The sequence below is a fragment of the Bombus vosnesenskii genome, unplaced genomic scaffold (genome assembly GCF_011952255.1).
Source record: "Bombus vosnesenskii isolate JDL3184/JDL3185 unplaced genomic scaffold, Bvos_JDL3184-5_v1.1 scf7180000013266, whole genome shotgun sequence".
In the NCBI taxonomy this organism is placed as follows: Eukaryota; Metazoa; Arthropoda; class Insecta; order Hymenoptera; family Apidae; genus Bombus; species Bombus vosnesenskii.
This window is the reverse complement of record NW_022882926.1, coordinates 3,482,294-3,505,579: the sequence shown is the minus strand read 5'-3', so window position 1 is coordinate 3,505,579 and position 23,286 is coordinate 3,482,294. Positions and strand designations below refer to the sequence as shown.

The 23,286-nt window shown below is 26.5% G+C and overlaps 4 protein-coding genes and 2 long non-coding RNA genes across 16 annotated transcripts; 4 read left to right on the top strand and 2 right to left on the bottom strand.

Moving 5' to 3' along the window:
* Nucleotides 1-1,313: 1,313 nt before the first annotated feature.
* On the bottom strand, nt 1,314-10,451 carry LOC117243644 (putative uncharacterized protein DDB_G0282133). Of its 6 annotated transcripts, none has more exons than XM_033511296.1 (14): nt 10,291-10,451; nt 7,153-7,474; nt 5,074-7,077; nt 3,980-4,341; nt 3,637-3,897; nt 3,227-3,550; nt 3,000-3,153; nt 2,733-2,920; nt 2,572-2,646; nt 2,417-2,471; nt 2,277-2,350; nt 2,087-2,186; nt 1,844-2,013; nt 1,314-1,771 (listed from the first exon to the last, which is right to left on the bottom strand). In XM_033511296.1, exons 2-14 carry the CDS (start codon nt 7,415-7,417, stop codon nt 1,676-1,678), a joined length of 4,128 nt encoding a protein of 1,375 aa, XP_033367187.1. In that variant the 5' UTR covers nt 7,418-7,474; nt 10,291-10,451; the 3' UTR covers nt 1,314-1,675. The 6 variants fall into 6 exon arrangements, with proteins under 6 accessions (XP_033367187.1, XP_033367191.1, XP_033367188.1 ...); XM_033511300.1 differs by having other exon boundaries at nt 3,980-4,338; XM_033511297.1 differs by lacking the exon at nt 10,291-10,451 and adding an exon at nt 8,435-8,747.
* On the top strand, nt 1,769-2,581 carry LOC117230125. Its single transcript, XR_004492714.1, has 2 exons — nt 1,769-1,939; nt 2,061-2,581. It is a non-coding gene; the product is annotated as an uncharacterized LOC117230125 (long non-coding RNA).
* Nucleotides 10,452-10,481: 30 nt separating the features above from the next.
* Nucleotides 10,482-11,054, top strand: LOC117230126. The gene is made up of 2 exons (XR_004492715.1): nt 10,482-10,617; nt 10,695-11,054. It is a non-coding gene; the product is annotated as an uncharacterized LOC117230126 (long non-coding RNA).
* Nucleotides 11,055-12,390: 1,336 nt separating this feature from the next.
* On the top strand, nt 12,391-17,020 carry LOC117243645 (striatin). The gene is made up of 11 exons (XM_033511302.1): nt 12,391-12,949; nt 13,542-13,645; nt 13,712-13,897; nt 14,002-14,191; nt 14,309-14,467; nt 14,559-14,679; nt 14,762-14,883; nt 15,060-15,238; nt 15,311-15,648; nt 15,734-16,045; nt 16,122-17,020. Exons 1-11 carry the CDS (start codon nt 12,683-12,685, stop codon nt 16,289-16,291), a joined length of 2,148 nt encoding a protein of 715 aa, XP_033367193.1. The 5' UTR covers nt 12,391-12,682; the 3' UTR covers nt 16,292-17,020.
* Nucleotides 17,021-17,442: 422 nt separating this feature from the next.
* Nucleotides 17,443-19,280, top strand: LOC117243641 (lysM and putative peptidoglycan-binding domain-containing protein 1). Of its 5 annotated transcripts, none has more exons than XM_033511290.1 (5): nt 17,443-17,740; nt 17,813-18,099; nt 18,192-18,332; nt 18,400-18,527; nt 18,630-19,280. In XM_033511290.1, the coding sequence occupies exons 2-5, from the start codon at nt 17,923-17,925 to the stop codon at nt 18,868-18,870; spliced, it is 687 nt and encodes a 228-aa protein (XP_033367181.1). In that variant the 5' UTR covers nt 17,443-17,740; nt 17,813-17,922; the 3' UTR covers nt 18,871-19,280. The 5 variants fall into 5 exon arrangements, 4 of the variants coding, with proteins under 4 accessions (XP_033367181.1, XP_033367183.1, XP_033367182.1 ...); XM_033511292.1 differs by having other exon boundaries at nt 17,456-17,600; XM_033511291.1 differs by having other exon boundaries at nt 17,457-17,620.
* Nucleotides 19,281-21,672: 2,392 nt separating this feature from the next.
* LOC117243643 (trafficking protein particle complex subunit 3) lies at nt 21,673-23,162 on the bottom strand. 2 transcript variants are annotated; one of them, XM_033511295.1, is made up of 3 exons: nt 23,003-23,162; nt 22,274-22,789; nt 21,673-21,701 (listed from the first exon to the last, which is right to left on the bottom strand). In XM_033511295.1, the coding sequence occupies exons 1-2, from the start codon at nt 23,039-23,041 to the stop codon at nt 22,292-22,294; spliced, it is 537 nt and encodes a 178-aa protein (XP_033367186.1). In that variant the 5' UTR covers nt 23,042-23,162; the 3' UTR covers nt 21,673-21,701; nt 22,274-22,291. The 2 variants fall into 2 exon arrangements, with proteins under 2 accessions (XP_033367186.1, XP_033367184.1); XM_033511293.1 differs by lacking the exon at nt 21,673-21,701 and having other exon boundaries at nt 22,216-22,789.
* Nucleotides 23,163-23,286: the final 124 nt, after the last annotated feature.

Below are 23,286 nucleotides of genomic sequence, written 5' to 3'. Positions count from 1 at the left end.
TTACAATAATTTTTACTATAAATCTAATATATTTCTATATATCTTCGTAAAATTTTGTTCCTTTTTTTAATTTAAGATCTTTATTTTATCCTGTAAATCTTTAGATATAGAAAAAATTGTAACTGACATTATTTTTACAAACTACATCTTTGAACTATAGAATTTTTATTTAAGTGATAACTAAATTTTGAATATTATTTGTGTATAATAAAATTTAAGATTTGTACCAATTGATATTTCTAAATTAATTATTAATTAATCAATTATAATACAATTAAAAGAAATCTGTAATAAAAATATCATATAGATACTTACCTATGTAAACTAACAATCACAGAATTTAACATATCTGTTACCAAAAATGCGCGAAATTTAATTTAAAATTACATTAGTAATACGGGCAGTATATATCCTACAGTTCCTATATTCGACTTTTTCCCATTGTTGATTAAGAAACTTTTGTAAGTTATGTTAAAATTGTGATAAATAAATATTAGGGAAATCTCACATTCATATTGCATAAAAGAAATAGCAAAAAATTCTGTTTTTTATATGTATTGGTTCATTTCCTTAAAAAAACAAACGTCTTATTTAAAATTGTATAACAATTAGGAATTTTTTTATTATAAACTCATATAAAAAATGAGCAATCATTTTATTATACATTTTTGACACAAAAATGAAAATAAAACTTAAAAATATGATATTAGATAATTATACTCTAGATCATTATATTTTCAATACAAATATTAACAGTCACAACATATAAACATTAATATTTACATGAATTTAATATGAAGTGATTCGCATAGTTTGTCTTATGTTAAAATCTATGGAGTATTTTATCATTTAACATTTAGAATTTATTACAATTGTATCAAAATTGAGCAAATCATATATTAGCGAGATTCAATTACAATAAGTAACAATAAAAATAAAATAAATTTAGAAAGGGAAAATAAATGGTATTTTAAGTATAAAACACAGGAAGCAATATTTGTGAACACTTTCAATGAACAATAGTATTGATAGCAGATTTATACAACAAATATATAGTTTTTAACTGTAGCAGTCTTTATGAAAGGTAAATATTGAATTAGTACAAAAATTCTTTTTGACTAGAATATTTTTTCCTGTTTTTGTCTAGATGCTATACTATTACTTAAAGTTCAAAATACGGAATCTAAAATGTTTAATAATTGCTTATTCCACACTATCAAATGATAATACTTCATGAAACATGGCACGAAATTGCATGGAGCCTTCATGCTCCAATTTTGTGAGCAAAGACATAAGGATGTAAACTATATGTATATTGTCAAAATTAAGATTTGTATTTTTTGATTTTATAAATTAAGAGGTGTATAAAAAACGACGGATAAAAATACGTTAGCTACAATTGTATCATAGTTACCAAGGATTGTACGAATTACTTATGATTAAATGGATATTTACTACTATACAACAAATTCGTTTGTAATGTAATCTATACATCATATTTGATCATTATAAACACTTCTGTAATTGAATTAAATATATTTTACATGTAATAAATGTAATAAATTGAACGATAACGCAAAGGACTGTACGGAATTTGTTGTTACATGAGTCATGAACTGTTATAACTGTGCGTAAAAATAATATTGATATAATAATTCAAAATTTATCATATACTTTATAAAGAAATGTTTCCAGGTATACTATACTGTCCTTTTCGGGAATGTATATCAACTGCTCGAACTGCGAAGTGATAATTATTTCCTTCAGAAAACTGCAAAAAGGAAGACATTACAAATATCTATGGAATATACTCTAGTGTTTAAACACAATCTGTTCAAATTACTTGCGTAAGTGTGCACGCCATAGGTAGTGGTAAAGCTCGAACATCGCCTACTTTCTTCCACAATGACGTGTTAGGAGGAACACCAGCAATTTCCTGGTAGGCATACAACTGGTAACTAACAATATCTGCATACTTGTCCGACAAATTCATATTCCAAGATAATACTATTCCTAGATAATAATAATAAATTTTTATATTCTATTAACATTTTTAATAGGTATAAATTTGCAAGTTGTAACATACCATGTGCAACTTTAGAAATTTTTAATGATGGAGCTGGTGGTGAAAGTTTCCAAAGAGGATTTACAGCATAATTACGCGTATCTGGTAAGGGTGCTGGATGCTGAAACAAATACAATTATAAACATACAAGCATAAACATAAGTACCTGTATAAATAAGTATTAAAACAAAACTGTTAATTGAAAGTATACCTTATTTAACTGTACATTAGAAGTAGCTGGAGTCGTCAAAAATCGAACCGTTCCATTTGCAATAGTTGATATTCCTATAAATAAGATTGTAATATATCTATATATTATTTATATTGATGATTTAAACTGAAACTACTTACCCGTTTTATACGTTAAAGTTGGAAATGAAGCTCTACACGAAGTCACAGGCCGTATCTATAATTAGAAATGTTTATTATAAAACTGTAAACTAACTACAAAGCCTTATTTTTCAACTTCATTTTATTAAAAATATGGCAAAAAATATTCATTTTACCGGACTGGAATTTGGTGTTATTAATAATTGCCTTGTTGGCATCACATATGCTAATCGAGGCGCATTCATATTATTCTATAAAAAAGTATGTAAACATATAATAAAATTATATAAATAATAGATGAAATGAATAATATATGCATATCTTACTATACACTTACCACTAAAGCAGTAGGTGTTGGCTGACTAGCAGGTTGTACTACTCTTATACTAGGCGGTTGACTTGTTATGGCTACATTCCCAGGAATAGTCTGAATTACTCTTTGGAAGCAAGGTTGTTGTGTTTTTTGTGTTAAGTTTACTTGTTGATCATTTACTGTAGTTGTTACAACTGGTACACCAGTAGTAGCTATAAATTACCAAAGTCCCTTAATATGTTCTTATTCATTTAATACGAAAATATATAAGAAAATTATGAAATTTAATACCTTTACTTTTCTCTTCTTCATCCGTAAGATCAATAAGATCGTTTGCACGAGACTTTGCGACGTTTGTTGTAGTGGATCCTTGACAATTTATCTGATTCGGAAATTTTCCATTTACAATTATAGCTTGCTGTGATTGTTGTGGTTGTATCTGTTGCTACAGAAACCAATAATAATTTTTTGTCATTAGATTTGTAATAAAAATAAGAAAATTCGAATGAAGTACTTACATTTGATATAATTTGTTGAACATTAGACTGATTTGATAATGTCAGAGGGTGCTGTGAATCTAGGGGTTTAGCAACAACCAAAGCTGCAGGAGTGATAGTAGTCATAATGTTTGGAGATTGAGTATGACTTTGTGCCACCACAGAAGTTTGTCCAGTTATTGGCTCAGTTTTCCTGGGTGATCTTGTTTTAATTCCTCTCCTTGGACTGGTTGCATTATTTGTTTCATTAACAGAAGTATTTGATGCATTATTACTACTTGAAACATGTAGAGACTTCATATTAGAATTCTGTTGTAATTGCCTTAAATTTTGCATTACATGATCCTATATAAACATATATTACAATAAAATAAAATTAAAATAAAATATTATAAAATCATATATAACTTAGCAAAATGGTTCATATATACCGTTACAAAATTAACTTGTAATCCAACAGATCTATTGATCTTAATTGGTGGACTGAATTTATCGTTACTCGCGCGCCGATCTGCCGCATTACGGCTTAATACCATTTCAAAATCTTTAATTTGTTTAGCTAATTGTTGACATTTTGCACGCGTTACTTCTTGATTTTTTTCTGATATACGTGCTTGTTCTCTTAGTTTACCAATTTCGTCGCGCATAGTAATCGTTTCAACAATTTTTTGTATCAAAAGTTCTTCTAATTCCTTAAAGAAATTATCATCATTGAAATATATAAAACTTTTATTATTAAAATAATTAATTTAAATGTTTATATTTTTAACATACTTCCTGTTTTAATTTTGGCAGTTTTTCATTCAAGTCTCTTTGGAAAAATTTATGAATATAGTTAAGGTTTTTAATGTTGTCAGAATTATTTTCTTGTGTTTTTAATTCATTACATCGTTCTTCAAAATTTGCTTTAATTTTCTTAACACCACCATTCATAACAGGAGTATCAGTATCAGAACAGGTCCTTTTTAATGAAGGTGGCGATGAAGGACGTGCATCTTGATTCATTTTAAAATTTATAGCTACAAACTTTTCTGAATCATCACTAGATTCTACATCACTATGAAGGAATTTTGTTCTTATAATCTCTTCTGCATTTTTAGCTGTTCGTCTCTTCCGTCTTCCACTTTCCCTCACTGCTACAAATATTTTAATAAAAACTTAGTAATTTACAGAACTAAAAAATAAAAAATAGATATAACCAAATTGTTTAACTCTTTTCAATTATTAAATATATATCTTTAGTTTACAAATTACAATATTTCCAAAAATATAATTTATTTTTAAACCAACGAAAGTGTGAACAAAAAAAGATAATGCCTAATAGTTTTATAATTTTTTAACTCTTCTTTAAAGATATATTAAATATTTTATACTCATAAAAATGTAATACATATACAAGGTGATCCAATAGGAACGAACTAAGAAAGTCAAAGAGAACATAAATACAAGAATACTACTTCACATCTTTCCCTGTCTCTCATACATTATATTTAACGAATTAAAGTTATAATATCTGCCAAACTAATGGATTTCGGTATAAATAGCTGGATACTTTTTTGTACGGAATGTCCAACTGTATCGATTATAAAAAATATATGGTAACAAATAAAAAAACTAAATGTTAGCGTAATATCTCAAAAATTATAAGTTATTAAGAAGTCAAAATGTACTCATTTTCTCAGGCTCCTTAAATATAATACATTTCACTTCAAACATTTTTTGATACAGCCAATATATAGCCAGTTATGTTAGATGTTCGTTCTTATTGACTCAAGTTGTATGTGGGAGAACATACTTTTGTAGAGGAAAAGTGATATCTTTTCATTTTTAAACTAATGTGTATCTCATTTATTCAATATACATCCTACCTTGTTTTTCTTCTGTGCAATTCATTTGCTCTACTACAACATTCTCTCTTTTTGATCGTCTTTTCCTTCTTTGAGTAGTCACAGGAACTTCAACAGTTCTTTTATCACTATCATCACTATTATTTTTTGTATTAGTAGCAAAATCTAATGAATCATTTTCTGTGATTACACTAGATTCTAGTTCTACACTAGGTAAACTATTTTTACCCGACATCAATTCAATGTATTCACTTAAATTTTTTTTACTTGCAGAACTTATTATTGAGTTTTCCTTTTCTGTAGTTTTTATATCTTTTTTAGTAACGTCCTCATTTTGTTCCCAAAGATCAATTATAGGACGAGTTAATTGATTTTCAGAAGCATTGGATTTACTAATTTCGATAGAATTTGTACTATTATCACTACTTTTTAATTGATTATCACATTTTACACTCTTAATAACCGTTTTTTCTGGCACATTACCATTTTTGTTGCTAGTTACATTATTTAATACAGTCGTTGATTTAAACTCACTGTTTTCACAATCTTCATTTGATTTCATATCTTCAGAAGAAATTTTCTTTTTTTTATTCCTAAGAATTTCATCTGTTTTATAATTTGTTACTTTTCCATTTAGTATTATATCATTATTTACTATTTCCTTTTCTTCTAAGAAATTTAAAACAGTAGTTTTACAATTATTTCCAGATAGTTCTATCTCTTGACTGAGTTCTGTTAATTTCTTATTTCTATTAAGATCTTGTTCTTCTAATTTATAGACTTCTTTAATCTCTGTACTTTCATTTGTATCAGTTATTTTAGTTATTTTATTTTGTTCTTCATTATTTATACTTTTATATTGTTCTTGATTACTTTTTTCTGCAGTATATTTTATAGCTTCATCTTTATCAGATTTACATTTTATATCAGTTATTTTAGTTATTTTATCTTGTTCCTCATTATTTATACTTTTGTATTGTTCTTGATTACTTTTTCCTTTAGTATATTTAATAGTTTCATCTTTACCAGATTTACATTTTATGTCTATATTCAATGCTTCCACTTTGAAATTATTAGAATTACGAAAATCACTAAAATCAATATTTGCATTATTCATATCATTTTTACTTATTTCGTCTTTTTGCTTACTATTATTATCATTCTGAGAATCAGTTTCAGAATTTAGAGGATTTTCACTAGAATTGTCATTCAAAGTATGGATCGTAGTATTTTTACATTCAGGATCATTAGATACTTTTATTTTTGTATTTTCTTCCAAGTCATGTTCTAGTTCTAATGAATTATTGACAGAATCAGTGTTAACAGAATTTTCTTTTCTAATATTTTTAATAGGAGTATTTTCAACTTTTTCACTCAATGATTCATTTGAATGGTCATTCTTATCGTTATTAACTACAGATTTGCTACATAATATACTATCTCCATCTATTGTTGCGTCATTATCAAGTTTTATAGTTTCAATATCATTATTAACTTTAGCTTCTAAAGATATGTTTTTATTTGATGGAGATATAGGACTTACATCAGATTCTGTTGAACTATTTTGCTTGTGCATTGTATTAGAACTAAAGCCTTTCTTTTGACGTCTACCACCATAAATCGTACTATGTGAATGAAATATTCCATTGCCTCTTCCTCGTTCGAAAGGACCAAATCCATTATAAAATCTTGTATTACAGTTATATTGAAGTCTATAACGTCCTCTAGGTGTTAAATGACGAAATCTTTGATTAACCCAATGAAAAGAACGACCATTGGGAGTTCTAGGATACTTATATTGTGATCCATAACTTTGCCATAGACGAGAAACATTAGCTGTTCGTGGTTTTCTCATCAGTTCACTTTCACCTTTCTTAACAATTTTTTCATAATCAATTAGTATTTTTTCATCTGAATCGTTATCTGAACTGTGTTCCTTCTTCTTTGTATCTGCTTCTGTATTAATTATATCTTTTTTTGGAATAGAAGAAATTTCCATATCTTCAGTTCTTGTAGATGTCATTTCTGTAATTTAAATAAAACAGTTGTTCAAATTTTTCAGATCATAATATTACAATTAGTGTAATGTATTATGATTACCAATTTCATTAGTTTTTGATGTGTTTTCTTGATTATCTAAAACAGGTGTTAAAATATCTTCTGTCTCAATTTCATCATCAGAGAGTCTTAAACGCATACTATCATCTGAGAGAGCATCTTCTTCATCGCCATCATCACCTGTACTATATAACAACTCCTCTTCTTTTTCTTTTGATAGTTCATCAATATTATGTGTGTTAATACAAGACAAAGAATGTATAGAGTCAGGAGTATGTAATATATCACTTCTTAAAGCTTCCATCATAGAAAATATGTAATATGTAAGACAATGTCACAAGCTATTCATGTAATAATTTTTAACCTGTAATTAATAATTTTTAACTTGTAATTCCTTTTCTTCGAATAACTTTATTTTAAAATATCATATATTAACTTTATATACTTATATACACCAGTATACTTGGTTATATACACATACAAGATATCTCATAAATATTTTTGTACCCCTAACTTGACTTAACTTGACTTAACTGACTTTTTTAATCAATTTGAAGTGATAATCAATTTTATTGCAAATGCATAATAAAATACATATAATAGTTCTTATCATTTAATATGTATTGTTAATAATTTTAATTTTTACCAACTTTTTACTATTTTAATTTTATAATCGGTAAATATGATAAAAGGTTAATAATAGAACCTTTAGTATTATAAACTATAATTTTTTGAAATTGAAATAAAGTTCAATCAAAACCAAAAATAAAGTTTATTTTATATTTCATAATTAAATAACAGAACATTACAGTTTGGATGATATATATCTTAAACAGATTTAATTTTTAATTTAACATTTCCACGATAATAACTAATTACAAGTGTATTAAACCTATATGAACTATAAGTCCTTATTTTCTGTGAATCAATGTTTTCCGTCTGGTACTACAATATCATTAAGCATGCAATGCGTACAAGGAATTGATGACTAATATTAGTAGTAAAGATATCATGTAAAAGTACATAAAGAATTTAGACTTCCATACAAGCATTACAGATAATAAAATGTGGGCCCTTCGATGCGCGCCAACATATACCATCCCTGGCCCATGAGTACTCAATTAACAAAAATGGCGGATTGGAAATACATACTACATTACTAATACTCGTCATTGTGTTTCAAATAACAAATATACCTTATTGTCGCAAAAATAGAATTGTTGTTTTAAAATAATTGAATGTAATTTTTTACTTTATATCAATAATATACTAAAAAAATAGTTTAACATAGTAGACTAAATCAGTTTGTATTTGTTACACTAACGTTTTAAAACTTTAGGAGATTCAAGTCAATAATACTGTTTGTTTATAAAATTAAATACAAATACACGACACAAATAGCTACAGTTAATACAAAATGATAATATATTAAAATAATTATGATTTAATCTACGAAAAATGTATATTCAGAAAGGCGGGCTTCTTGACAAGCTTCTCTATTGAACGAATACTGCTGAACATAGGTCCCGACATGTGTCCAAACGAAATTCAACGACTGCACACGAAGTTTAGCAATATGGCGTCGCATTTCACTACCGATAAATTAATTCTTGATAAGTGATGGAAATAAAAATTTTATAATAAAAATATATATTTACATAACATGTAAAATTATACCAATTATCTTACTCTTGAATTAATACTGAACAATCTGAAATATTTAAGAAGTTCGTACTCATGTACCCCCACTCCCTTCTTACTTATGCCGCACTTAACAATACTTAATGTTTCACCATAGTAGCAATATTTGTGCAAATTTTATCAAAATTTCATCAAATTTAATACATTGATGTAAGTGTACAAATGTACATGTTTGGGTACTTTTATATAAACATATTTTCAATACAATGTATACTAAAAAAAAATAGTACTATTAAAATGTTTGTACACTAAAATACTACCTGTGAGCATTGTTTCACAATTTGCAAACATTTTTGGTTTAGATATATAGTTTAGCATAAATAATCCCACCGTTTTCTCTTTCAACTCGCTGATGAGATCAACATTCGTCATACTGGTAATATAATGTTAAATTTATTAAGTGGGAGAAGTATTGTACTTCCACAACTCATAAAGATGGGGCCTACATAGATTCAGTATTTTTATACTCATAATCTGAACTTTCAATAGATCATTATTAAAAGCAATGAGATTTTTATTAAAGATTTATTAGATATTTTTAAAAACAAAAATTCCATTACCCACCCTGCTTCAAATTTATACTATCTCATAAAAGATGCAGTAGCAATACGATACAACGTATCGTAAATAATAAAATAATTATTCCATTTTATAATTTGAACGTGTTGTAATTCAATATAAAAATAGGCTTCATTATAGTATCAAACTGCGATATATTCGGCTAGAATGACATTTGTAGGAGTTTTTGAAATCGTTGAAACCTTTTTAAAATTTGATACTCTTAACCTACTATATAGCTTACTCTGTATGTATTTGAATCGTAAGTATTGGATTAAGTTTGGATTACTTTTTATTTTCCGGCCTCACGGTCGTTTACGCGGATTCCTAAATATAAGATCTTTATTGTTTAAATGTTTGTTTAAAACTGTTTATTTCCGCGAGAAATGACCTTCATATTTGGCTTTAGTGACCCAAAATATCTCCGGAAAAACATATCCAGACCAAAAATTTTGCAATTTGAATACTAAAAATATCAATTTATCAACTTTCATTTTGTATGACGAAACCACAAAATGGCGTATCTATGCTCTATAAAATGGCAGCTATTTATATGTATATAGTTTGATGTCTACAATAGATTCGATCTTTACGTTTGGGACTTGAGGCCCACATTTTTAAGTGCGTTATAAACAGTTCAAAATAAGGTTTTATTATCTCAAATGCTCATTATTATACAAACGAAATACATACATATATAACAAATTAATTAAAAAATCCTTTTAATTTTTAAAATTTAACTAAATATCAAATAATTTATTTCCCTTTCAAAGCGTTTACTATAAAATTAAAAAAATTTTAATTTTTTTAGAATTTTAAATAAATATATATTATTCGGATCGTGTAATAATTTAGATCAAAAAATCTGAAGTGACCCACTCCTGAATGGTGACATGTAATTGTGTATGTAAGTGAACTTACGTTACGTTATAATGCAGCCAGTCTTCAACCAATGTTGAACATGCTCTTTGTCTTATAAAAATACGTTATATTTACGATAAATGTCAGAAACGAAGATACACACTGTGATACTCGTTCATGAAGTATCTGCAACACCGCAACCTAAACAAGCGACAGGCAATGTTGCCACTTTTATTCGTAACCGCTAACATACTCAATGTTTTTGGATACGATTAAAGATGAAGTTGAATCCAGTAGGTTTTCGAATTGATTACATTTAAAAAATACATAAAATTAAAAGGTCACAGGCTACCAATTTCGTGAAAAGAAATATACAAAACTATCGACGTAAGTACACAAAGAGATGCGATAGTTTGCATCTCAGACTTTAGTAACGCATGCGCTATAGTATAAAATACTTTCAGAACTTATGATATTTGTTGAAGTACACTTTTGTGTACTTCAACTTCTGCTTAGATACCAAAATACTCCTTATTCATAAAAATGTATACAAATATGTGAGATCAATAATAATCATGTAGTCGTGGAACATTTCTTCTCAACATTTGGAGATTTTCTTTTCAAAAATTATTTCAATGTTATTTCAAAGTGTACATAATAATCATACTGTATATGCCTCGTCTCGTTGGCCCATTTTGTAAGATATGTTATTAACAGTACAAGAAACATCGCGTATTATTAAGCATGGGTTAAGGTCAAATATCTTTTTTTGTGATATTTTCTAAATAATTATTAATAAAACATGTGTTATACTGACTACAATTTATACCAAGATTAATAAATGTCATATTAATGAAATAGCTACAAAATATTGCTAAACTAATGTATAATACTAAAAATTACTTTTCTTTGTTAAGAAGGAGAAAAGAAAAAAGATGAATGTATAAGTGATAAGAAAATTCTATGTATGTACATACTAATGTAATAAAAACGAAAGTAAAATGAAACATATCATTTTATATTCATAATATGTGCTTCAAAAATATATTATTGTTAGTTACATAAATTATCTTTCTATTGTATTATATATTATGTACATACATAAGAGGAGGAAACAAAAACACTGAAAAACATATATTGTATATATACATATATATACATTTCTGAAGACACAATTTTTTTCAAGAAGGACTAAAACGATATAGTTATATCATATATTGAAACTAGATAAACTATGTAAAATAATATAAAGTATTGTAACTAAAACATAAGATATAAATGCAATTAAATTTAACAAATAGCTAATAATGTTTATCTAATCATATTATTTAGTGTTATTATGGATGTTATTTGCTTAATCCATTAAAAATTGGATTAATATCAGTGTATTTGTAGTATTCATATTTATATAGATATTCTCAAATAAATGACATTTCCATAAGAATATTTGTTATGTTGATAAACTTTCCTTAAACAATTTTATTGAAAAAATACAATTTTATTTAAAATTACATAATTTATTTTATCCTAAATTGTTATAATATTTATAATTTGATGGCATAATAACCTTTAGTTTACTTCCTAATATATAATTTCTAGTAAAATAATTTATGTAATTAATACTCTTTCAAATCACATTATACAAAAAAACACAAATTTTTACACTGCAACATAAAATCTTATATTAGTCATAAAATAATACTGTGTTAGCAGCTGATTTTCACTGTCAGTCTTATCATTTAGCATGTAATGAAATATACTACCGTGTGTTTGTATAGTCTTTTAATCTTGAGAATCAGCCTTACAAGCAAAATTAGAAATGTATTATATTTATCATTTGTATATATCATACATATTATATTAAATAAAAATTTCTATTATATTTTAACTAAGAATAAGTAATCATTTATGTAACATTTAGATTTTTATGTTTTTATATCAACTGAGGTCCTGATACTATTATTTAGTATAAAGCAGCAAAATTGATGTCATAGTATGCAGAAAAAAAATGAAATTTTACATTTTTCTTGTTTATTTGATTATATTATGACATGAGTCAGTAACAGATACTTATTTTTTACTTATTTATTCTTTACCAATTTATATTATAATTGGTGTAATATTTTCTCATAGAAAGTCAGTATAAGGTTGTAATATACCTGAATATACTGTATGAGGATGGTGAAGAAAAGTACGATTCCGAAGATGTGCGAAGAAGAGAATGTTTGTTTGCTATTTCGGAAGAGTTGAACAATTAAATAAATTTTGATAGATAAGCAACGAACCATAATATTTTCTACACAGTATATTAGTTACATTGAAATTAAATACGTCCGCATGCGTATTAATTACTTCTTTTCGTATACTCGATCGAAATACATTATCCGACAGGAGAGCACTCTTTAGGCTCCAGAGGAAAGAAAAGTTGTTGTAATGGCTGCCGTGTCATGAAATGAAGGTACCGAGCCAGTTTTGTGGTTCCACGATGGAGGAGAACTCCAGTTCTGCATCTCAAAATCATAATGGACAATTATCTAGTGGTGCAAATGTTCCACTGACAAATAATAAACATCAAGGGAATGACAATGGCACTAATGGCGATGCTAAGAATGAAAGGCCACAATACTCTATGCCTGGTATTCTACATTTTATTCAGCATGAATGGACTCGCTTTGAACTTGAAAGATCGCAATGGGAGCTTGATAAAGCAGAATATCAGGTATAATCCTAATTTCTTTGGAAAATTTTCAAAATTTCTGTGTATACTTTTCTTTAAAATACTCTTTTCTTATTGTCACTTCATCTGTCATGTGACAGAACGTTGTAAAAACAAGATTAACTTAAATATGTATAACATTAACACAATACAATTTGTGTATATATTTAATTTTAAAGTTATTTTAATTTAAACTAAGAAATATTTTATAAGAATATCCTTTTTATTTATTGTAACATTATGCTTTAAATTTTAATGTAACAAATGATACACATGCCACTGAAGTACGAAATTGTTGTATTTAAATAGTTATGTCCCTTATATTGGAGTGAATGCAGTATTTACATTATTTTTAGTTGCATGTATATTATATTTATGTTATATTCTTATAAAACTTACTGAAGTTGTTAATACTCTATATTTTTTATATTTTTTTTGTAAATTCTTTATAATATAAAATGGATAATTCTAAAGGAAGGCTACATTGCAATATTCATAATATATATAAAATATAAAATAATTACATTAGAGGCACAACTAATTCTTTAAGAATGATTTGAAGAAATATAATATGTTTATTATTATTTTCCTGCAGGCTAGGATAGCTTTTTTACAAGGTGAGAGAAAAGGCCAAGAAAGGTTAAAGAATGACTTAGTAAGAAGAATAAAAATGTTAGAATATGCACTTAAACAAGAACGGTGAGATATTTTTTTTTTAATTTCGACGTTAGGAATATATTTGCAATACTTTCATAATTTTTACAGAGCAAGGTATCACAAACTAAAATATGGCACTGACTTGGTAATACAAGGAGATACAAAACCTCCTATTTATGAAGAAGGTATTTGTAATTGTCCTAATTCTGATGTCGGAGGTGGTGGTGATGGGGAAGCTCCATTCACATCCGTCAGTAACATCAGTTGGAGACAAGGCCGCCAAATTTTAAGACAGTAAATAAAATATAACTTTTATAATTTTTATAATTATTATTTGCATATAACAATAGGTATTAAGTACAGTATCATTAATAGTGTATATATAACTGTAACTTTAGATACTTACAAGAGATTGGTTACACTGATACTATAATAGATGTACGATCTAATAGAGTGAGATCTCTACTTGGTTTAAGTAATAATACAGACTCAGAAGATATGAATACTCCTGCATTAAATGGCAATGAACCATCAAACAAACAAGCATCAGAAAACAGTGTTCGTAGAGTCCCAGGAAAAAAGGTAGAGGTAAGTAACTTTGTTGGAATTTAATCACTTTGTTTTTTATTCAACTGTTATATGTTTATGATATCTATCAAATTTCTACAGTAACATATTAATACTTTTATATTTTTATATTACTAGCAACCATCTTCTGTAATAGAAGCAATGATATTTGATACAGAAGCAGCTGTGATGGCAAACTTCGAGTTTTTGGCACAAACAGGTATGGATATGGAAGAAGAAGAAGGGGATGTAGAAGATGATACTTATGATACTAATATGGATCCTAAACCAAATAAAGTAATACATATATATGGTCATATTATATATATTGTTATAGAATTCTATTGAAGTAATATAATTAATAGATTATTTCTATTTTAACTTTTAGCCATCTATGCTTTTAACAGAAGATGTTGATGCAGAAGCTGAAGAAGTATTAAATGAATTAAATCTTCTCACAGAAATTGAAGAATCACCACAACGTTCTATTCGCTATTCATCTGAATGGGGTTAGTATTCATTTTACTTATAATTTTATCGACAAATTCCTATTTTATTGATATTTTAGTAATATTAAAATAAAATTTACAGATGCAATACGTAGGGGTGGACATCCAGATCAAAAACGTCTAAATGAGGAAGGTGATTCGACATTAGAATTGGGTGAATTAGAGCAATTATGTGTAAACAATGAAGCAGAAACTTCATATGATGTGAGTTACATTGGTTATATTATTGTTATTTTTAATGCCCATAGATGTATGTAATATATGTATATTTATGTTATGTTAATATATGTATAATTCTTATATTTTTATAAAATTTATGTGAAAGCTTAATTTCATTTTTAGTATAGGATATATTTAAATTAATTATATTTTATATATAGATGGTAGCCACTACAAAGGAAAGTTTAAGAAAAACATGGAATGCAAAATATACATTGCGATCCCACTTTGATGCTGTTCGAGCTCTTGTCTTCCATCCCACTGATCCCGTTCTTATAACTGCAAGTGATGATCATACACTTAAATTATGGAACCTCCACAAAACCTTACCAGCTAAAAAGTAGGTTACCTGTATTCTGAAATTACGAACTATTATAAGGACTATTGAAAAATGTTCATTCTCCCATTTCAGGTCAGCTTCATTAGATGTAGAGCCATTATATACATTCAGATCACATACAGGTCCTGTATTATGTTTAGCTATGTGTAGCACAGGCAATCAATGCTACAGTGGTGGTTTAGATGGTATGATTCACTGTTGGACACTTCCATCAGCCAATATAGATCCATATGATTCTTACGAACCAAGTGTCCTTAGTCAAACATTAAAAGGACATACAAATGCAGTTTGGGGTTTAAGCATGTATCAACTGCGATCACAATTATTGTCAATCAGTGCTGATGGAACTGTAAAACTATGGAGCCCACAAAGCAAATCACCATTACTTCATACATATGTTTCTGAACAAGGTATATTTTTTAGACATAGATTATTAAAAATATGTTTTATATAGTTGCATCTAGAATTATCCTTTTCTTCTTATGATTTTTACAGATGGCATACCAACGTCGGTAGACTTCATTAGAGATGAATCAAATAAATTAGTTGTAGCCTATGACAGAGCTTGTGTGGTATTTGATACAGAAACTGGTGAAAGTGTAGCTCGTCTTGAGGCCAATGAAACGAAGGGAGTAAATCGCGTAGTAGCGCATCCTACATTACCACTTGTTGTTGCGGCACATGAAGACCGACATATTCGATTTTATGATCACCGATCAGCCACCCTTGCTCATTCCATGGTTGCTCATTTGGATGCAGTTACTAGTCTCGCGGTAGATCCTCATGGTTTATACTTACTTTCAGGAAGTAAGTAATAGCAAATTAAATAAAATGAAATGTCAATATATTAAGAATTATTAAATAACTAATTTCTCACTTTTAGGCCATGATTGCAGTATAAGATTATGGAATATGGATAATAAGACTTGTGTTCAAGAAATAACAGCACATCGTAAAAAGTTTGACGAAAGTATTTTAGACGTAGCATTTCATCCTTCACGACCTTTTATAGCAAGTGCAGGGGCTGATGCTCTTGCTAAGGTGTATGTGTGAAATGTAAATTAAGATACACATTTCTACTATCAACATACATCAGGTGGAACAGATTTTGTACTCATTCTTTCTAGATAGTTTTACCTATACGTGTTACACTTCCAATTTTGTTGTAACTTATATTGCTCTACCATTTGAAGTACCACTTTAGGAAATCAAATTGGGCGTATAGATATCCATGTTATAAAACCAAAATTTGCACATAACCCTTGTCCGCAACAATTTATCAAAACAGTGATTTCAAATATAAATGCTGCTTATTGATGAAATTTTCACTAAGTAGCAATATTAATTGGGATAGCGGAAGGGGTCTGTCTTGTAGCATATTAGTTGATATAGTTCTGATAATTAGATCATGAAATACCCCTTACCCAGGATCCAGGAAGCACACTGCCGCAGTAGCATAATATTTATCCCTATGTTAACTATTTATTACCAATATTACAGTTACTGTTGCACAGCTACTGGAGATTAAGACATACTACGCGAAAATAAAGTTGTCCTACATCAATTAGTCTCCCATTATATGATTTTTATGCTACCTTATGTATTTATCGAGGTTGGCATATAATAACAACAAAAAAGCAACAACAACAATAATAATAATAATAATCGTAATAAGTTAATTATAACGTAAGAGACATAATATTAATAACAGTAAATTATAACTGTGTGTTTCTCTGTAATATATTGTATTTAAAAATAGATGAACTGTGTAACGTACTATAATGAACATGTTTTTATTAAAATTTTATTCCACTTCTATTATTTTTTTTCCTTCAACAAATTTATATATATATATTATATATATATATATATTATAAAAGATAAAATCAAAACGTCGAAATAAAAATACAATTTTTTATTTAACAAATGGAGATAAAAAATGTAGTTTATACTTCTTAATATGTATAAATCTATATGTAATGTATCATGTAATAAGATTTAATAATAAAATAATCTGCATTATTTATATTATGTTGACAATATATATAAAGTACAAGAACGTTTTACGCTGTACTATTATATTTATATCTGTATAATTTGTTTTAAGTGAAGCTTTTTTAAATTAATAGCAGCTAGTACTGATTTGACTTGCGCGCGTGTGTGTATGTGTGTAACGCCCTTTGACTGTCCAATCAAAACGAAGCATATATTATCATTCAGGTTAAAGAATATCTATAAATTATTATCACGTTGATCAGCTGAGAGAACATTCTAAGTGTAGTTGTAATTAGTTACATATTGTAGCTGAAATTATAAATTTAGAAAATACAACTATTATAAAGAAAATATATCGAAGTAAAATATATGTCTTTCAATGATTTTGTATGTACTCATATTTTGGAAGATATTATAATTTGTTAGGCAAATTAGAGTTCAGATCCTACTAATAACAATATTTCATATATTTTGGTAAATTACATGATATCTTACTTGTGTCAAAAAGTGGGTGATATTTATTTATGTTACTAAAACGTTTATAAGATGTGAACTGAATCCTGTTAAATATTCATATAGGTTATGTGATTATGTTGTTTAAAGTATATCCAAATTTCTTGTCTATAAATATTAAAGAGTGATATGGTTGTTGCGCTTTATAAGCGCTAGTACTATTTTAAAAATTAAAAATGGAGCGAAATGGGGCGAGGGAAATGGAAGAACGAATGTGCATAAGAGATACTGGGAAGACATTGAAAAAATATGGTAGTACAGCTAAACATATTACACGAAATGAAAATTTATTAAAACATACTGTATCAACAACTGATACCCTTCAAGGAATTGCTTTAAAATATGGAGTTACAGTATGTATCCTTTATCTTATTTCATTATTGTATAACTGACAAGGAGCAATTAAAAATATATAGTACATTTCATGTATTTTTATTTTTTTTAGACTGAACAGATAAGAAGAGCTAACAGATTATGGGCTTCTGATAGTTTATTTTTACGGGAACATTTGTTTATTCCTGTCAATCCAGAAAGCCCATTGTCATTGGACAATACTGACGAAATTGAACACAATATAGTTCAAAATGTATATACCTTCTTATATTATTAGTAAGATATTATTTAATATTGCATAAGATAAAATATATTTTTAGGTTTCTAGTCCATCTTCAATAACATTATCTATGGATGATGATAGTTCAGTTAATGACTTTTTAGCTAAAATGGATTCTTCTATAGCCAGTGCTAAAAGAGATGTTAAACGTACTCAGGGGAACAGTGAGTAAGTCATTTACTAATATTTAATGAATAACATTAATTGTACATTTACAATTTATACCACAAAAAATTTCGTATATAAATTTACTAATGAATTACACTTCAGATTTTGCACTGAGGATAGTGATATCTATGTACAATCACATAGAGCATCTTCTAAATTACGTAACTCGCTTCCTATAACTTCAAATACACATACAATACCACCTGCTTCAGAACCATTAAGACCATCATCTTCTAGTGATATGCATAATTTTCCAACTGCTGTAGTTATGACTCAGGGCAGGAAAGTAAAAACATCATTACAAAGACTTCAGCAGCAACAAGATGAAATATTCCAGTTGTAGCAACTAAATTTTATTAGACTGTAATATGTTTAATATTGACAATGTCATTAAAGAGCTTGAACAAAAGATATATTGAATACCAAATGATGTACTGGAAATAGTAGAAGACTATTGCATATTTAAAATTGGTTGATCCAATATTAATGTAAGTTGTATTCATTTCTTTTTTCATAAATTTTTTATGATATTTTTATCATATATTATAAATATTAGAAACATTTATAAAAGATAATTGATCGTTTCTATTCTTGTAGTCTGAGTACGATCAACAATGGATCAACTAGCTCTCGTATTGTCCAAGCATATTTTTAAAATAGTTCAAACTATATTTCTTAGTGAACCATATGTGCCTTTAATCCAAGTCGATTGTGTACTATTTTTGTTATTTTTATAAAACATCTTATGTTTTATATATGACATTAAGTTTATGATTTCCCAGAGGTCAATTTATCCAATTTTATTGCGAATGATAACATGTACTCCTAGATTTTCTATAATTTTGCTGGGCATAGAATTTTATTCGATTATGTCTTTTTTGTGACCTCAATTATATAACAAAAGTATGAGGGCAGATTGAAAAGTTTTTGGAGTGACAATAACAATAACAAATGAAGCAATTCCCAGCGACGATTCTGAAAACTTTTTGATCTCACCTTGGAACTCTTACAGAAATTATAATTTAAAATATTAATATAATTAAATATTATACTCTCTTACAGTACAAGTCCACTTTCTAAATTATTGTTTGATCTTCCTTAAAACGTTGTCGATATTATTTATTTAATCTATTTTGTTTTTAAAAACATTAAATACAAAATTATATAAATAAATACAGCTTGGTTAACAAAGAGTTCGTTTGTGTAGAAAATATTCTAATTATTATTTTAGGGACAAATAATACGAAATATTATTAAAATTAATATGAATGCTCAATCTTTAGTTACAATTACATAATAAATGATATTTATAATTCGGTGATATTTATAATCAGCAATCTTCATTACAAAATTTAATAAATCCAAGAACTATCGTCGTTTGAGAATAGTTTATATATAATGCACAAATGACTTTAGTATGAATTATATTGAAATATTAATAAACTGGTTTCATTAAATTTAAAAGATAAATTTTTGCTTCTGAAATTATCATTAAAATTTTTAAATAAATGTTAGTGATATAAAAATAATTATTCCATTTACGAAAGCTAATAAATATAAAATTTATATTGATTAAGTTAATATAGATCATTTGTAATTATTTTTGGAGTTATATAAATTTATTGTTGATGCCATTAATAAAGATTTTACAGAAGAAAATACAGTACCTGTTAATATTGTCTATATTGTGTAGTTAACATTTTGTTCATTGTTATATAATAACATTATCTATCCAAATATACATTATATGTTATTATTGTTATATTATTTATACATATTAATGTATTATATACTATGTAAGAGCAACTATAAATTGGTATAGCAAAAGAATCGAAGTTCAATGAACAAGCGATAAATTTAATTTAAACAGTTTTATATATATATATATATATATATATATATATATATATAGAGAGAGAGAGAGAGAGAGAGAGAAACAATAAATTTTACAGTTTATATTAAACACATGTATGGTCTAACTTATTTTTTCACTTTGTTATGAATACATAACAATCCAAGTGATTTTTAATGCTATGCATTAGTAGTTAATTATAGATACTTTAAGTAAAAATTGTTTAATGTGTATGATATAATTTATTCATTGTGTAGCATAAAATACTAATTGTGCTGTATATAAAATGTACACACTTAGCATTTATATTTATTTAGATTTTTAGATGCATGTGCATGTATATGTGTATGTATATATGTTTATATATATATATACACAATACATATTAAAAAGTATTCAATTGTTATGTATAAATGTAAAATAGAAATTATCTGTTAATAAAGTAATTTACATTTAAATATACAATCAAAAGTACTTAAAACAAATATTGCAAATAAATCAAATAAAAATAAGGAAAAACTTAATTTGCTTTATGTTTCTATATTGTAGAGATAAAAATTGATGAGTGGCAGTAATTATTAAATTATTCATGTAGTTAAGTACATTTATAATACTTTATTTATTTATTATATTAATTTATTTAATTAATTATTATTGTTACATTTATTTATTAATTCGTTTATTTATTTGTATGTTATTTGTGAATAAAATTAATATGTGAAATAGAACTCAAGATTATATAACTAGTATCAAATAATAAAATCATTATTTGAGATGAATTTGGAATGTATTAGATTTATTTAAGGTGAAATAAAATATCTACTTTGCTATTAGTTATTTTGACTGGTAGTGTAATAAATGTATTGCAGTTACATTTTAACTCATTTATGAAGTTAAATGTACCTATACGATTATTACAATTTGGACAATGAAGTCTACCTTTCGTCCAAGATTCCTGTAAAAGATGCACATACCATTTTATATAGATTTTAGATAAAAGTTTTAAAATTTACCTGTATTATTTTCATTGATGTGATATTTATTTTTTATGCACTATTAAATATTCTGAAGAATATTTAATCACATATAGTAATACTAAATTGTCAATAACATAGTTTTAAAAGAAACTTTACTTGATTTATAGCATGTTCAATCCATTTAGGCAGCTTTTCTATTGAGATATATGAACAAGATTCAGAATCATTTGCTTCACATCCAACATCCATAGGATTTTTCTTGATTTCATTATGGGAAGTAAATAATAAAACAGATTCATTATTAGAAAGATTTTTTCTACAACGTTTGCACTTCACTTCCATAACCTGTAAAAAGAGAATATGTTATATTACAAATGTTTGATGCTTTTGTCAATATTTGATTCATTAATTAATTTAAGTAATTTTACATAAGTTAATTTTACTTCAGTAAATATTATAAAAGCAGAACGTGAAAGGTTATGAATATATAAAAGAAAGACTTTATAAACAAATTATTAAAAAGAAGTCTATATACTAGAAATATATTAGTATAGGTTAAAAACTGACGTAAAAAATGATATCTACACACAGTTTAATTATATTTTTTCTACCATAATCATATATACTCAATGTAAAAAATTAATTTAAATTATTTTATAATATTCTTATTATTAAATAAATAATTTAAATAAAAAACGTATTTTTAATTTATATACTTATTAACAGATATGTATAAAAAAACTTTTCTATATAAAGTATTTAAGCATTAAAAATCACATTATATATATATATATATTTATTTTTATGCGTTGATTACATTATTATAGTTATTTACGAACATTAAATTAATAAATTTATGAATGTTATAAAATATATATATAATGAAAAATGTGCATAATGTATAACTTTACATATACCTTTAATAACAAGATTATTTAATCTTCACCTGCTGGAATAGCATCTTCTAATCTTTTAATAAATTTAACGCGTAATTCAGTTACATTATCATTTTTTAGTTGATCTTGTACAAACCAACAGGCAATCTCCATTTGTACCATTTCACAAGCTCCCCTTAATACTCCAATTAATACATTACAATATTTTAAATTTAAACAATGATCTGGTAATTCAACAAATTCTGTTAATGGGTTTGCTTCAAAACATAAAGAAAATTCATCACCAGCAGCGCTCCAATTTGTGATCGTCGGTGTTATTCCCAAAAATATTTTAAACCCAGTTTGTATTTTCTCAGCTGTATCTCGAAAGTCATAACACCGACCAGATCCAGTTCGAGCTAAGAAATCTTCTATTAAACGAATTCCCATATTGTAACCCATTCTTTCCAGCTGTTTGTTTACATCTTCTACATTTTCATAATCCTTTAGTAATTGAGCTACCAATGCTCCATATGTCAATGTAAACAATTCAGAATTCTGAAATTTATTATACATAAATTAGCATCATATCTTAATATATCTTTCACACAGAATGAAATTACATATAACTACACATTAAACATTATTCCTAACCTCACTTATAATTTAACATCTATTTTTTAATGATTATTTGTCAACAGAATAGAATTTAATAATATATAATCTAAATGTTTTGTAAAAATTAATAAAGCAATATAGTGATATACTCACAACTTTTTTTGAGTCAAGTTTTGTGCCTGCTCGTGACATATTTATGTATGTTGTGTACGGTTCTTCAATCGGCTATGGTTGACAGAGTCGATATTCGCCATTTAATTTTTAATTTATTATCAAATTATTTATACATTTATAATTATACTAAATAATTACAAAGATCTAAACTATTTTAAATTATTTAGCGAAATGTTTATATAATATACAATAATTTATTAGAAATTGGAATATTATTAGCTTATGTACACAAATACATCGTTTCTTCGTAAATATGTGTATCA

Coding starts and splice junctions, on each gene's coding strand:
- LOC117243644 (XM_033511296.1), bottom strand. CDS start 7,417: ATGATGGAAGCTTTAAGAAGTGATATATTACATACTCCTGACTCTATA. Junction 2,921..2,999: donor TGAAGAAGAGAAAAGTAAAG/GTATTAAATTTC, acceptor GGTAATTTATAG/CTACTACTGGTGTACCAGTT. Junction 2,014..2,086: donor AATTTCTAAAGTTGCACATG/GTATGTTACAAC, acceptor ATTATTATCTAG/GAATAGTATTATCTTGGAAT.
- LOC117243641 (XM_033511290.1), top strand. CDS start 17,923: ATGGAGCGAAATGGGGCGAGGGAAATGGAAGAACGAATGTGCATAAGA. Junction 18,100..18,191: donor CTTTAAAATATGGAGTTACA/GTATGTATCCTT, acceptor TATTTTTTTTAG/ACTGAACAGATAAGAAGAGC. Junction 18,333..18,399: donor AACACAATATAGTTCAAAAT/GTATATACCTTC, acceptor ATATATTTTTAG/GTTTCTAGTCCATCTTCAAT.
- LOC117243645 (XM_033511302.1), top strand. CDS start 12,683: ATGAAGGTACCGAGCCAGTTTTGTGGTTCCACGATGGAGGAGAACTCC. Junction 14,884..15,059: donor AAGCAGAAACTTCATATGAT/GTGAGTTACATT, acceptor TTTTATATATAG/ATGGTAGCCACTACAAAGGA. Junction 15,239..15,310: donor AAAACCTTACCAGCTAAAAA/GTAGGTTACCTG, acceptor CTCCCATTTCAG/GTCAGCTTCATTAGATGTAG.
- LOC117243643 (XM_033511295.1), bottom strand. CDS start 23,041: ATGTCACGAGCAGGCACAAAACTTGACTCAAAAAAAGTT. Junction 22,790..23,002: donor AACTTGACTCAAAAAAAGTT/GTGAGTATATCA, acceptor AATAAATTTCAG/AATTCTGAATTGTTTACATT.